The sequence below is a fragment of the Hyaena hyaena genome, unplaced genomic scaffold, assembly GCF_003009895.1.
Source record: "Hyaena hyaena isolate Hyena2069 unplaced genomic scaffold, ASM300989v1 scaffold_2, whole genome shotgun sequence".
Classification (NCBI taxonomy): Eukaryota; Metazoa; Chordata; class Mammalia; order Carnivora; family Hyaenidae; genus Hyaena; species Hyaena hyaena.
Window position 1 is genome coordinate 6,489,896 of NW_024080634.1, and position 14,615 is coordinate 6,504,510.

Consider the following 14,615-nt stretch of genomic DNA (forward strand, 5'->3'; position numbering starts at 1 on the left):
GGGGGGGGGGGGGGGGGGGGGGGGGGGGGGGGGGGGAGGTAAGGGATACACCGAAGGGACCATCCATCCATAGGGAGGGTTAGTTCAACTGTAAGTCTGTAGAACAGCTCGGAGGGGCTCTGCCGACTCAGGCTGGGGCAGTAGTGGAAAGGGGTCAAGAGGGGGAAAAGAGGAGGAGAGGGTGCCATCTCCCCCAAACCTGCCCATGCTACTGGCTCTGCAGCGCTGGGGGACCATCACCGCAGGAAGCAGGAAGCAGGGCAAGGCAAAGATGCAGGTCTGAGCCCACGGGGAGGGTGTGGCTGGCTCCACCAGTGAATCCAAGATGATGCAAGGTCAGGAGGTCCGAAATGGGGACTGGCATTCAGAGGGAGGCAGAGCGGCCTGGCCCCGCGTGCTGACACTTGTTGGGCCGCGGCCGGGTCTAGAGACCGGCACACCCAGAGCGGCTTTACCAGTGCCCAGGCCAGCACAAAACCTGCTGTCACCAACACCAGCTCGGGGACTACATGAATCATTCCACTGCACCCAGCTTTCACACAGGCTTGGGTCATTCTGAAAATGCCTCTCAGGCATTACGTAAGGCTACGATTCAGGAGAGGGCCTTTGGAGGAGCATTCGATTATTCGAGAGGAGCCCCACTCAAAGTTTAGACGATAGTGATTCCTAAAAGGTTCGGACCGCCCCCAAATGATCTTAGGATCCCTCATCCTTCCAGGCTCAAAGATCTACATTTTTGTACCCGAAGTACTTGCAACAGAATTCACCAGAATTGACCATTTGTGTATCAAGAATCCTGGAGTACAGAGTACAATAAGAGCCTCTTTTTCCATACCGCTCTAGTTTTGCAAGTTTTCCTCATAATAATGAACTGTTACATCCAGGATTTTCCCTCTTTAATTTTTTAACAAGAAATTACATGCAAGCCAAGTAAGACAAGACGGAATTCTAGAGGTTCTTGTAACCGTAATGGGCGCACTGGCACAAATCCCTTATCATCGTGACCTGGCTATGCGGGAGAGCAAAGCTCTCATTTTCGTTTCACACAACCACATTATTTAACAGTACCACTTTCATGAGTACATGTGCCAGAATTTTGGAACGTAAAACATTCTGAATTTATAAAAACAAATGAATCACATTTATATTACAAAAAGATTTACTGAAAGGTTCTTTCAACCCATCAGCTTCTCTGGTGCACTGAAAACAATGTAATTTACGAGGCAGTGGAGTCAAACTTTTTGATCAAGAACACATGTACTGCCCCATGCGAGGAGTATACCCACACTACACTTGGCTTTCAGTGCCAGAAACTGCTGGGCTCTCTATAGGGGCTGCTAGGTCATTGGCCCTCCTTCCTCCAAGTCGACGGTAAAGAGACATCTGACAATCTGAGAAGCGTCTGAGACAAACCTACTTGTACGCCACTTGGAAGGTGTACTGACCTCATGATCAACATCGTGGCAGAGACAGCAATTCTGTGTGAACAGACATTATCAAAAAACAAAGCAACACCAACACCTACCATTTGAGCCCCTACTAAGGGTCAGTAAATGTCTTAAAACATTATGTCATTTAATCTTACAACACTTTTGAGTACGTATCAGCTTCATCCTCCAGATGAGAAAAATTAAGACCTTAAAAATGAAGAGAAGGCATACAGAAACCTGATTTCAAATATTTACTCTGATCAGTACCCTTGGTATGTCACTGAATTCTCTAGGCTTCAGTCTTCTCAACCATAAAATGAGGGCATTCTTCAGTGTTGGCAGGGATTAAAAGTCTGTGAGTTGGAAAGGGCCATATTAGTATGTGTTATTATAAAGCAATTTTAGTTACGTGCTCTCATGGGATATCAGAACATTCACTGGAAATATGGAATTGGGGAATTTAAAAAAAATCATATTCCTGATTACATTGTACATGGGGCTTGGGAAACACAAGTCAAGTTTCTGGACTCAATGAGAACAATTCTCAGAGTGGAATGGCACTAAGCTCTACTCACTCTGAGCTATGCAAATTGTGATGAAGACACAAACCAAATTTTGGACCACTTTCTATTATTTTCTGTTTCTGAATTACAGAGAAGAGAATCACACTGATAGGAATTTGGAAGTCTCCATTCCTATACTTATTTGAATCATTCTTTTAAGAATGATTGCCCTAGGGGTGCCTAGGTGGCTCAGTTGGTTGAGTGGCTCAGCTGGTTGAGTGTCCGACTCTTGATTTAGGCTCAGGTTATGATCTCATGGTTTGTGAGACTGAGCCCTGCATCGGACTCTGTGCTCACAGTGCAGTGCAGAGCTTACATGGGATTCTCTCTCCTTTTTTCTTTGCCCTCCCCTCGGCTCACACTCACACATGTGTTCTCTCTCAAAATAAATAAAGAAACCTTAAAAAATATAAGAATGATATAAAGCAAATACAAGTAATGGGGAGGGTGCACACATAGCTCTGGGGCTATGCCAAGATAAGAATCTTACCAACATCTGCGTAGAATTTATGCCTAGAGTGTTATTTGTAATTACAAAGGAAAATCTATAGTATGCCTATAAAGCCATAGCTTTCCCTTTCTGACCGATGCACCTATAACTATTAGCTTTATGAATTTAGTTGCAAGGCTTCAACTATCATTTAGTAAAGTCTTTGAGTGCCTACTGAGTAGGCAGGTAGTGGCGGGCCCAGGTATATAAAATAAACAAAAGTATTGTAGTTAGGCAGATTCAAAGAACAAATTAATTACAACAAGCTGAACTGATGCGATGATACAGGTATCTATAAAATGTATTGCTGACGTTTTATAGGTTACTACGAATTATAGAAAACACCGCATGATACTAAGGCTTTTCCTGACCACTGGACCCGACACCTCGGCTCCACCATGATCTCACATTCCAGTTCAAGGTACTCTTCTCATCAGGAATTTTCTAAAATTCAAATTTTCAATTTCAGAATTATGAAGTCTATGAGTGAGAACTGATTTTACAACAGAAATGAAAACACACACTTCTATACGATTCGTGTGTCAAAGGGACATTGGAAGATATGTTAGTACAATTATAAAACGCCACAAGTCACATCTCGTGTGATAGGGCAATAGAGTGATCCGGGGACCTTCCCATGTCCATGGAGTGTGAACTGCTGTTCTGTTCACGGAGGGTGAGGCTGCTGTTCTGTGCACAGAGGGTGAGGGTGCTGTTCCCTGCACAGAGTGTGAGGGTGCTGTTCCATGCAGTCTTGGCAGGGTCCTTTGGAGCAGTATCTTTGGGCAGCACGTAGGCAGAGCGGTTCTAAAATCAAGACTTGTGGGACGCAACTAAAGCAGTCCTTAGAGGGAAACGTCAGCCTTTTTAAAGGAGGCTCTAATTTGATAAGCTAAGCAGGCAAGTTAGGAACATAAAAGACAACAACAGGAAAAGAGCAGAATCGATTCAAGAAAAAGAAATATTTGGAAAGATGATAAAGTGAAATCCCCTTTAAAAAACTGCTGCAGGGGCACCTGGGTGGCTCAGTCAGTTGACCATTCGACTCTTAGTTTTGGCTCAGGTCGTGATCCCAGGGTCGTCGGATCAAGCCCCGCACGGGGTTCCGTGCTGAGCATGGAGCTTGCTTAAGATTCTTTCTCACACTCTCTCCCTCTGCCCCTCTTCCCTGCTCATGCACTCTCTTTTAAAAAGAAAAAAATTACTGCCAAATGGGATTATAGAAGTGACCGGAAAAGCCTGTGAAAGAGGAAAAGCAACCTTGTACTGGACTCAGGCTGCTTCGCAAACGTCTGCAGGTTCTTGTTCACTTTGCCGCAGTGTCTGTTCCTCTGGAGGGAATGAATGAGCCTGGTGGGGATGGAGACCCCAGACCAGTGCTTAAACTTCAAAACTAGGTTCAAACATCACCACCTCCAGCGGATCCTACTGCCTGCCCGAAATGTCGAGGCCCTACATCGTGCTTATCATCTAGCAGATGCTCCTATTTGAGCACCTTATCACCTTTTGTTTACATATTTACCCATCTCTCTCGATGATCTCCAAGCCTTATGAGATCAACAGACACTGGTTGAATAAATTTGTTTAGATTAAATAACAACTAAAAAAGGAGGAGAGAGGGGTGCCTGGGTGGCTCAGTTGGTTAAGCGTCCGACTTCAGCTCAGGTCATGATCTCACAGTTTGTGGGTTCAAGCCCTGCGTTGGGCTCTGTGCTGACAGCTCAGAGCCTGTTGGAGCCTGTTTCAGATTCTGTGTCTCCCTCACTCTCTGACCCTCCCCTGCTCATGCTGTCTCTCTCTCTCAGAAATAAATAAAACATTTTTTAAAAAAAGAGGAGACTAATGGGGATATGGTGATAAGGACAGGTAGCCAAGATAAAGGAACACTGTTAAGCAGAAAGAACAAGTTGTGTATGGGCGTGTGTGTGCGTGCGCACGCACATGTACACCTATTACTCACAGGCAATGCCTGGAATAGTAAACTATCAACGGACACCTCCAGGGTACGGAAAAAGGGGACAGAAGAGGAAGAACTTACTTTTCCCTCTGCAGCCTTCTGTAAAATGTTCAGTTGTCAACATGGCATGTGTTACATTTGTATTTTTTTAAATGATTCAACTGTGACTGTTCTTAAAGTCCATCATTTTGTCAGTTAGCACTTTTTTCTAGAAAAGAACCCAAATGCCAATTTTAAACCCAAGGTAACTTAGGTTCTCTGGTATCCACAGAATCAAAGTCATTTTCAAATGCTTTCATAATAACTAAAATACTGAAAAGCACAGTCACAAACTCAGTACATTTTTCTGAGTAGAAGTCATAGTTTTTGTTTTGTTTTGATTTTTTTTTTTTTTTTTAACAAATCTGTAGTTTCCATGGGTTAAGGGTAGGGGAGAGGTTCTGATTTATTTTTTATTTTTTATCTTTTTATTTATTTATTTTGAGAGAGCGAGCGAGAGAGAGCAAGCAGGGTAGGGGCAGAAAGAGAGGGAAAGAGAGAGATCCCAAGCTAACTCCACACTGTCAGCACAGAGCCTAATGCAGGGCTCAAACTCATGAACCATGAGATCATGACCTGAGCCAAAATCAAGAGTCGGACACTTAACCAACTGAGCCACCCAGATGCCTCTATTTTTAATTTTATTCTTTTTAATGTTTTTTTAAAATTTATTTCTGAGATAGATAGAGAGAGAGAGAGAGAGACAGTGTGAGCAGGGGAGGGTCAGAGAGAGAGGGAGACACAGAATCCAAAGACAGGCTCCAGGCTCTGAGCTGTCGGCACAGAGCCTGACTGCAGGGCTCGAACTTTTTAAAATTTATTTCTGAGATAGATAGAGAGAGAGAGAGAGAGACAGTGTGAGCAGGGGAGGGTCAGAGAGAGAGGGAGACACAGAATCCAAAGACAGGCTCCAGGCTCTGAGCTGTCGGCACAGAGCCTGACTGCAGGGCTCGAACCCACGAACCATGAGATCATGACCTGAGCCAAAGTCAGACGCTTAACCCACTGAGCCACCCAGGCGCCCCTCTATTTTTTATTTTAAAGTTTATTTACTTATTTTAAGAGAGAGAATGAGAAAAAGAGCTAGCAGGGGAGGGGCAGAGAGGGAGAGAAAGAATCCCAAACTCGATTTAACAAAACGTGAGATCATGACCTGAGCTGAAATCAAGAGTCGGACGCTTAACCAACTGAGCCACCCAGGCGTCATGGTTTTTAAAATGTAAATATTATAGTGCTATTTGCAGCACTCTTAAGAAATTAATAACAACTCTTTCTGTATTATAAATTCATCCATGTTGCACAAAAATGGTCACTCTTAGGGAGGAGGTATTAGCAAGATTGCTGGATGGGCAGAGCTGACTGGCCTGAGCTGGTATCCAGGCTGTCACGAGTTGGGTAACCTTGGGCAAGTGTCTCAACCTGCTTAGGCCTCAGTTTCCTCATCAGTAAAACACAGCGATGCAGCCTGGCTAACACAAAGATACCAGTGCTTACCACGTGCCTCTGAGTGGAACAGAGGACTGCTTTACGTGGTGACATAGGCAAACAGGCTTCGCAGGTATGACAACACTTATGACCTAAGGATCGGGCTAACAGAGGTGGCAGCCACGTCAACCAATCTATGACAATTACAGGAACGGTGCTCTGGTGACCCATCGAGGAGTCAAATCTTCAGTAACGGAACCTTTACCAACGCTGTTGACATGTGTACAGAAAATCGAACACTTGTATGTTATTAGTTCCGCTCACAGCCAGTAAGAGTGGGAAAGAGAGGCCATGCCTTGCACAACCATAGCACGAACTATGCTGGAAACACGCACAGTCCACGGGCACTGAGGCCATCAAGCAACTGGCCAGCAGGAGTCCTGCAGCTGGAGCTGAGGAGGCCGCCACGGCAGTGCTGGCCACGTACCCCACCTACGCCAAATCACAGATCACGGAGTCGGACATCTGTGTCACAGGCACCTATGTCCAGATACATACTTTTGTTGGCTGATTAGACTGACCGGTTTAGTAACTTTTTTTTACCTTTGGCTTCTAAGAGAATATATAGCAACCACCTATTTAGGAGAAGTTACCTTGATTTTACTCTTATAATCACTGAGTAAGGTCTCCCAACGCAAGAGTAAGAAACAATCATTGGGGCACCTGAGTGGCTCAGTCAGTTCAACGTCCAACTTCAGCTCCAGTCATGATCTTGCAGTTCGTGGGTTCGAGCCCTGTGTCATCTGTGCTGATCGTGTGGCGCTTGCTTGGGATTCTTTCCCTGTCTCTTTGCACCTCTCCCACGTGCACACACACAGGGGCTCTCTCTCAAAACAAATAAAAGTTAAAACATTTTTTTAAATTAAATTAAAAAAAGAAACACTGCCATAAGCCAGCAACTACAGATGCTATTCCCATTAATGGCACCAAGGCATGCGCACTTGTGGCTGGGCATAGCGGACACCACCTTCAACCCTGCCACTGCGAGTGTAAGACTTCTGGCTGCAGCAACTTCACCATTTCATTTCTTGCAGCTTTTCTAAATGCATTGGTCATTAGTTGTGCCATTATTTAAAAACCACAGAAAACATCTCAGCGGGCACAACGTCTCTGAATAGGATGTACTGACTTTTTAATGAAATGATAATAAAAGCAAAATGTATAATCTCCTATCACTGCCTGCCCTCAGTTCTTATTTTGACTTTCCAAGCCACATTGTAAGAATCGTAAGAATACAAACAAAAGGGAAACGAACACAGAAGCACACGGTTGAGCATTCCTGGTGCTTTCAAAAAGTTTGGTGGTCTTCAAAAAGTTAAACATAAAATTACCGTACTACCCAACAATTCCACACTTCTGTGTATATATCCAAGAGAAATGAAAATATGTTCACACAAAAACTTGTACAAGAATGTTCATAGTAGCATTCTTCATAAAAGCCAAAGTGTGAAAACAACCTAAATGTCTGTCAACAGATGAATGGGTAAATAAAACCTGGTCTATCCACGCAATGGAATACTACTCAGCCGAAAAAACGAACGAGAAATGGATTGATATAGGCTACATGTATGAACACTGAAAACATGCTAAGTGAATTAATCCAGTCATGAAAGCTCACGTGTTATATGATGCATTTATATGAAATTTCAAGAATAGGCAAATCCATGGAGACAGAAAGTAGATCTGTGATTGCTAGGGGCTGAGATGTAGTGGGGACTGAGGAGTATCAGCTAATGGGTGAAGGGTTTCTTTTTGGGTGGATCAAAATGTTGTAAAATTGGATGGCGGGGATTACTCGCCCAACGCTGTGAATATACTAAAACCACTGAATTCTATACCTTAAATGGGTAAATTTTATGGTATTTGAATTACATCTCAATAAAATTATTAAAAAAGAATACAAGGGAGACTCAATTAGAGTCCTCAATTATTAACACGTTTCCCCATTTGTTCTCTCTCTCCTCCTCACATGCATGCACAATTTGTGGGTGGAGTATTTAAAATCTAATTATTGCCATACTTTACTCCTAAATACTTCAGTATGTGGATCATTCTCCCACACAGCCAAAATACAAATATCACACTCGGGAAATTGAACATGAATACAAAATTATTTTTTGTATAGTCCATGTCCAAATGTATTTATCAGGAATTACGCACTGTATTTAGTAGTCTTATCTTTGCAGCCTCTTTTAATCTAGAAAAAATTCCTTTTCAGGACATTCACACTTTTGAAGAATCCAGACCCATTGTTTCACAGTGTTCCTTGATTTGGAAATGACGGATTGTTTCCTTATGAACTGATCTAAGTTGAACCTTTTTGGTAGGAACATCACAGAAAAGAGCTTTTGCTTTTCAGTGCCATCAGGCCAGACAGACCCTTTATTATCATGCCAGAACTAAACCTGGGTTAGTGTCACTAGTGGTGACAGTGATGTGATGCTCACCGCTGGCTGTCGCTTGAGTCCTGATGACCTGATTCCTCCATTATAAAGGTAGCTTTTTCCCTTTGACGTTAATAATCTGGGAGGTGACCATTGGAGTCTGTGTAAATACCAAGTTTCCCCAGTTGTGTTGCACTCAAAGAGTTTAGCGTCTATTCATGATCTTTTCTTGGTCTCTGATCCTTTTTGAGACTGCTCTGCATTAAAGTGACCAACCGCTACTCTGTTTTATTCCACAGCGCGAGCTAGCTGTGATTTTAACACTGGCTGCACATTACAGTCAGTGGTATCTCTGGGAGTGGGACCGTGGCAATCATACTTTAAAATTCCCAAGGTGATCGATTCTACTGCAGCGTAGGGCTGAGCTGCAAGAACCTACATCGTCCTCGTTTTGCAAATAAGGCGACGGATTTCTGGGGGAGATTAAGTGACCGGCGAATGGCAGCCACAAGACTTGTTAATGCCATAACTGAGATTTTTTATTTTTTCGTACTTGCATTTTAATATGCCATTCCTTCTGTAGATCAAAGAATAAAGCCGGAGGAATGAGGAACTTTTGTACGGTGTGAAGAGTGGACCGGGGCCTGAAGTGCGTATTTCTGCTTTCAAGGTGAATTCTGCCTTTCGTTCAGCAAGACCCCTGCAGTCACAATTGGAGTGACGGAAGGGGACAGGTGGTCACCGAGCTCCTCCGCCCTCACTGGACGGCTCAAGCTCACGGACCGAGGCCGAGCCGGATGCTCACAGGGCTGGACGGTTAACGCTGCCGCCCGGGCGCCGGCCCCTCCGGCTCGCAGGCCCAGCGGACGCGGTGACGACTCCGCCCGGGGGCCTCCGTAGGGCTGCGGAGCAAGCAGGGGACACACAGCTGGCGGGGACACACCTGGCGGAGCGCTCGGCCCCGCCCAGGCACACCCAGAAGTGCGCGGGGCCCCGCAGACGACGGGACCTGCAGGTTCGCCCGCCCTACTTACCCCGGCGTGATAAACCTTGTTCGCCCTCTTAATCTTAATGTCCAGGGAGGTCCCCATTTCGACTAATCCGCGTCCGGCAGCACTTCCGGCCGCGCGTGACCCGAGTGCAAGGCTAGTCGCCCCGCCCCTCCGACCCAGGCCCCGCCCCTTTACCCTCGCCGCCTGCAGTAGCTTCAGGAGACCTCGCGCGCTACCCGGGATCGACTCCCCCGCCTTCCTTTTTCCGGTGCAGAGGCGGGCCTTAGCGCGGGCAGAGGGGCTGTCACTCTTCACCCCGCCCCTGCCGGGCGTGAGGGGCGGGCCAGGCCGGCCCCACCCTTTCCGTAAAGACGATCTGAACACCGGAAATACCCTCCAAAACGGCTCTCTCCCGGCGTGCCCCGCGGTAGGGGGCGGTGCCGAGGTCGCGTCGCGCGGGCCCTGCCTCTGCGGGGCAAGCGAAGTTCCCGTCAGGCTGTGCGGCTCAGGGGCGCCTCGCTCCGTTGGCCTGAAGGTGGTGATAACTGGGAATCGTGTTCCCTCCCTAGTCTCCCTCCTCTCGTCGTCTCTAGGCCTCCCCCACTCTTTCCTGGGGGTTCTGGAGACTGGCGTCTTCGGGTTGGCGGCGCCGCCTCCCCTGCCCGCCGCCCCGCGCTCCCACCCCGCAGGGCCCGCCCCCGCCGCAGGGCCGGGGGCCAAGGTCTCGGGGAGCACCGGTGACCCCGCCCCGAGCCGCGGCGCCGGGTCCCCGGAGGCCGGCTGGGCGGGGCCGCGGGGGCTTGTGGGTACTCCCCCGGCGCGCGCCCTGTAACCGGGTGCTGAGTGTTCATGTCGGTGCGCAGGGTGCCGGCGGCGCGCGCCGATGAGAACCTCGGAGCCGACGCGGACCTGCCCAGTCCCTTCCTTTTCGTTCCCGGCCGCAGCCGCCCGAACCAGACGCGAGACCTTATATTGGGTTGGGGGGGAGAGGCCTCCAGGCGGGGCAGCGGTACAGTAGGCGTCGTACTGCCTTGACAAATAAAACTCCTTGTAGATGTTTTAAACACGGACTTTGCCAATAAGCGAGCAGGTAGCATTTCGTTATTTTGGCAATGCAGTGAAGAAGTGCTTTTTGTTCTTAAATTCTTGAGTTCTGATGTTTTTTAACGTGCGTTATTTGTAGGGATACATTAGGAATTTTTCCATAAACCGATTTCGCGAATTCGTGTGACCGGTGCCTCCCTCTTGAGAATTTAAGGCAGTTGATAGGACGACGGTGATGGTGCTATGGCTACAATTGCTTTTGAAGGGTGATACAAGGTGGTATTTCCCGAAATTCAGGTCTCTGGTTTCAGCTCCTCTCTGCCCTCGGGGCTTCGGTCTCTCTGTGTTGGGTGTCTTCCAGCAACTCAAACTCCGCAATTCTAAAACAGTTCATCGGGGACTTGATAATCACAGGCTGGTCTATTTGCAATTCAAGAAATGAATCCCTCACTAGACTCACCCATCATTTCCAACTGGTGAAATATAAATCTCCCTAGACAATTCAGGGAAACAGGAAAAGAAACCTCTTACAAACATCCACGTTCTAGACTTGTCTGCTTCTGGAAACCTGCTTTATACTTTCTTATTCCCTGAGGTCGGCGAGGCCATGTTTTACTCGTCTGTAAGTTGCACACAATTTTTATGGAATTCTGGTGCAGAGCAAAGAGCTCTAGTTCCAGCAATTGTCAGTGGAATCCGTTTTGGGGCCCTGTGTGATGGCTTCACGTTTATGAAACAGTCCATTCTTCAACAGCCACTTCTCTTTTGAATCCCTTCTCCATCCCTTAACCACACCTCAGGCCATACTCCTGTCTGGTCAGTTCCAGTTCCTAAAAATCAGACCTTGTCAAAGTGCCCATTTCATGACAAGTGGGAGCCCAGATCCTTAGTTGGGGTTGGGGGTGGGGGAGGTGCAAGCCATGGTTCTGGCTCTCAGACACTTCTTCGGCGACCTCTTCCAGGCCTGGCTGCTTCTGTGGTGAGGCAAGCATCTCTTAACTGGCCATTGCCAATGTTCTCTCTTAATTGACTCCTGCTTGTCTGGATAACTGGCCCTTGTTCAAAACTCCTTTAATGGAGCACATACCAGGCCTTCTCCCTCCCTTACGTGTCCATGGGAGATGTGTCTCAGTATTTTCTTATCACCCCCCTGCCAGCACCCTGTGGAACACCCAGCCTCTTCGTGAGGGTTCAGAGAGGTGGCTCAAGGCCATTTATCTCCCCACAGAGTCCACATGACTCACGAGAAATACACATCCTTGCCACACAAAAGGACTGGACTGGAAGCTGCCCCAAGGCTTCTCTTCTCCACCCTGCCAGTCTCTCTTCTTGCTCCCTCCTGAAATGCAGGCAGGAATAAATCAGCAACAATGTTGACCAGACAGATTTGCTAAGAGTCAATGGAAGACCAGCCTCTCCTTCCAGTAGGCCCCACCAATACCAACGAGCGATTACCTTGCAGCCTCTCCCTCTGTATCACTTCCCACCAGAAACACTGCACTCTCCACAAGGCCGACTGCCTCCTTCTATTCCTTTCTCTCCTTCCCGGTGCAGACTGAGGATTGAGGAACTATTTGGTGGAAGTAGGGCTTGATTGCAGCTCTTTATTAAGCCCTGGGGAAAGTGTCTGCCTCCAATTGTAGGCACCTTTGGTTGGAAGATGGGCCACTATGCTCGTTTGAGCTGTGAGCCTATTGCCCATTCTGGCACCGTAGGAGAGGTCCCACTAAACATCTTTTAGTGGAGGCTGTGATGCTCCATCCAGACCTTTTAGGACTGAAGGACATGTTCCTGAGCTGCTGAGGGTTGCTCTCAAGAGTTGTCAGCTAAAGTCACTCTTTAAAACTTGCCCTTAGCTGAGGAAAACTGCATTGCCCAAAGTCATGGTCCTTTGGGTAGGGGGAAGGAATGGGGGGGGCGGACAGCCCACATGTAATGACTACTCAATTTAGGGTATAAAGACCTCTTCCCCTCAATCAGTTTGGAACAACTCTGAAGGACAAGTCAGTTCCCAAGCTCCCTCTAACCGTTATCTATTTCTGTGTAATAAATTACCTCCAACATTTAGCAGTTTAATACAACAAACATTTTTGAACTCATAGTGTCTGTGAGTCAGGAACTCAGGAGCAACTTCACCGGGTAGTTTTGGCTCAAGGTCTCAGGTGGTCGCAGCCAAGTCCACAGTCCTCTGAAGGCTGGACTGGACTGGAGAATACACTTCCAAGATGGCGCCCTTACGTGGCTATGGCCTGGAGGCCTCAGTTCCTCACCACGTGGGACTCTCCACAGGCTGCTTGAGGGTCCTCACAGCATGGCGGCTAACTTCTCCCGGACCAGGCAGTCCCACAAGAAGAACAGACAGGGAGCTCTTCAGTGCCTTCTGTGGCCTAAGCTCTGAACTCTCACATTTACTTTTCCTTTGTTCATTAGAAGAGAGTCACTAATTCCACCCCACACCCAAGGGAAGGGAAATTTGGCTCCTTTGGAAGGGAGCATCAAAGATTTTGTGGACATATCTTAAAGCACTCTGCTCCCATTGGCTGGGGAGCCTTCCTGTGATTGCATCATATTAAACTTTTCCCTCTGCCCAACCCAACCCTGCTTGCCTCACCCCCCACCCCACCCACAACACACCTGTTGATCTGGAGAATCCTCCCTAATATATTTCCTGGACATTAATCTCCATCTCAGGGCCTGCCCCTTGGCAACCTTGCCTGCAACAATCCTGTCACGCCAACTTCCTGACTGAACCTCTCGGAGCCTCTGTAAAATGATCTCAGTGCTTTCCTTATAAAGTGATTCATAACAACTCACATATATATAAAGGACTTACTGTGGGCCAGGCACTGTTCTAAGCACTTGAAATATTTTAATAAGTACAATTATGACTCATCACTCCCTCACCTTACAAAAGGGAAAAATTAATGGACTCGCCCAAAGTCACGTAGCAGCTGAGTGGCAGCCACCCATTTTGACCCAGAGCTCTGACGCAGTCACCATTCACCATGCTACATATGTGCACATGGCAAATGTTGGACTTAGTGCAGGGGACACAGGGTCTTAATGAAAAGACGAGGCAAAGAACCGCCGATCAAATGTGAGAGTCAAGCAGGAGTTCAACTTCCAGTCAGAGGCGATTTGAGAGAACTTGATGGTGAAGGCACACACTGTAAAGGCCGTGGGAGAATCATCTGGCACATTAGCTTTCTGCCGCTGCCGTCACAAAGTACTGCTGATAGGCAGCTGAGAACAACACATTATTCTCTCTTGTTTGGTCCTGGAGACTGAGGTCTGAAAACAAGATGTCAGCGGAGTGAGTTCCTTCCAATGGCTGTGAGGCAAGGTTCTGCTCCAGGCGTCTCTCCCTGGCTTGCAGATGGTGGTCTTCCTCTGCGGCTCCTTACACTGCATTACCTTTATGTGTCTTCACTGTCACCTGGCATTCTCCCCACATGTGCATCTGTCTCCAAGTGTCCCCCTACCTTTTTGAAAATGTTTTTATTTATTTTTAAGAGACAGAGACAGAGCATGAGCCACAGAGGGACAGAGAGAGATGGAGACACAGACTCCAAAGCAGGCTCCAGACTCTTAGCTGTCAGCACAGAGCCTGATGTTGGGATCGAACTCATGAACCATGAGATCTTGACCTGAGCTGAAGTCGCCTGCTTAACCGACTGAGCCCCCCAGACGCCCCTAAGTATTCCCTTTTTGTAAGAACACAGTCATATTGGAATAGAGCCCAAACTAATGACCTCATTTTGACTTGGTTATCTCTGTAAAGACCCTATTTCCAAATACAATCACGTTCTGAGGTTCTGGGGGTAAGGACTTCACCATGTGAATTTGATAGGGCACAATTCAAATTGTAACATATAACAACAATATAGAAACAAAAATATTTAGACATATAAAGATAAACATACAGTTAGTAGATACAGTTAGAAGATTTAACAAAACACCACCTGTTAGAGATTGAGTGCATAAACAATAAAGGTATAGAGGCTTTCAAAAAAATAATTAAGAGGTACGATGAAATGTAATAGAATCACAGGGGATTCACCTTTTCAAGTGTCTGCATACATTTCAAGTATCTGTAAGCATTGATTGCATACTATACCACAAAGAAAAATCTCATATTCAAATAAGTATGGTCCAGATACTTTTTTTAATGTTTTTTTATTTATTTCAGAGAGAGAGAGAGACACCGTGACGGGGGGGGGGGGGGGGGGGG

General features: G+C 46.9%; 1 protein-coding gene across 2 annotated transcripts in view; it reads right to left on the bottom strand.

Annotated features, from left to right (window-relative positions):
- The window catches only part of VPS26C (VPS26 endosomal protein sorting factor C), a 46,383-nt gene extending 36,873 nt beyond the window's left edge, over positions 1–9,510 (bottom strand). For both annotated transcript variants that reach the window (XM_039228802.1, XM_039228794.1), the window contains exon 1: positions 9,383–9,510. In XM_039228802.1, coding sequence (XP_039084733.1) covers positions 9,383–9,439 — 57 coding nt within the window. In that variant the 5' untranslated portion in view covers positions 9,440–9,510. The remainder of the gene's footprint in view (positions 1–9,382) is intronic.
- Positions 9,511–14,615: the final 5,105 nt, after the last annotated feature.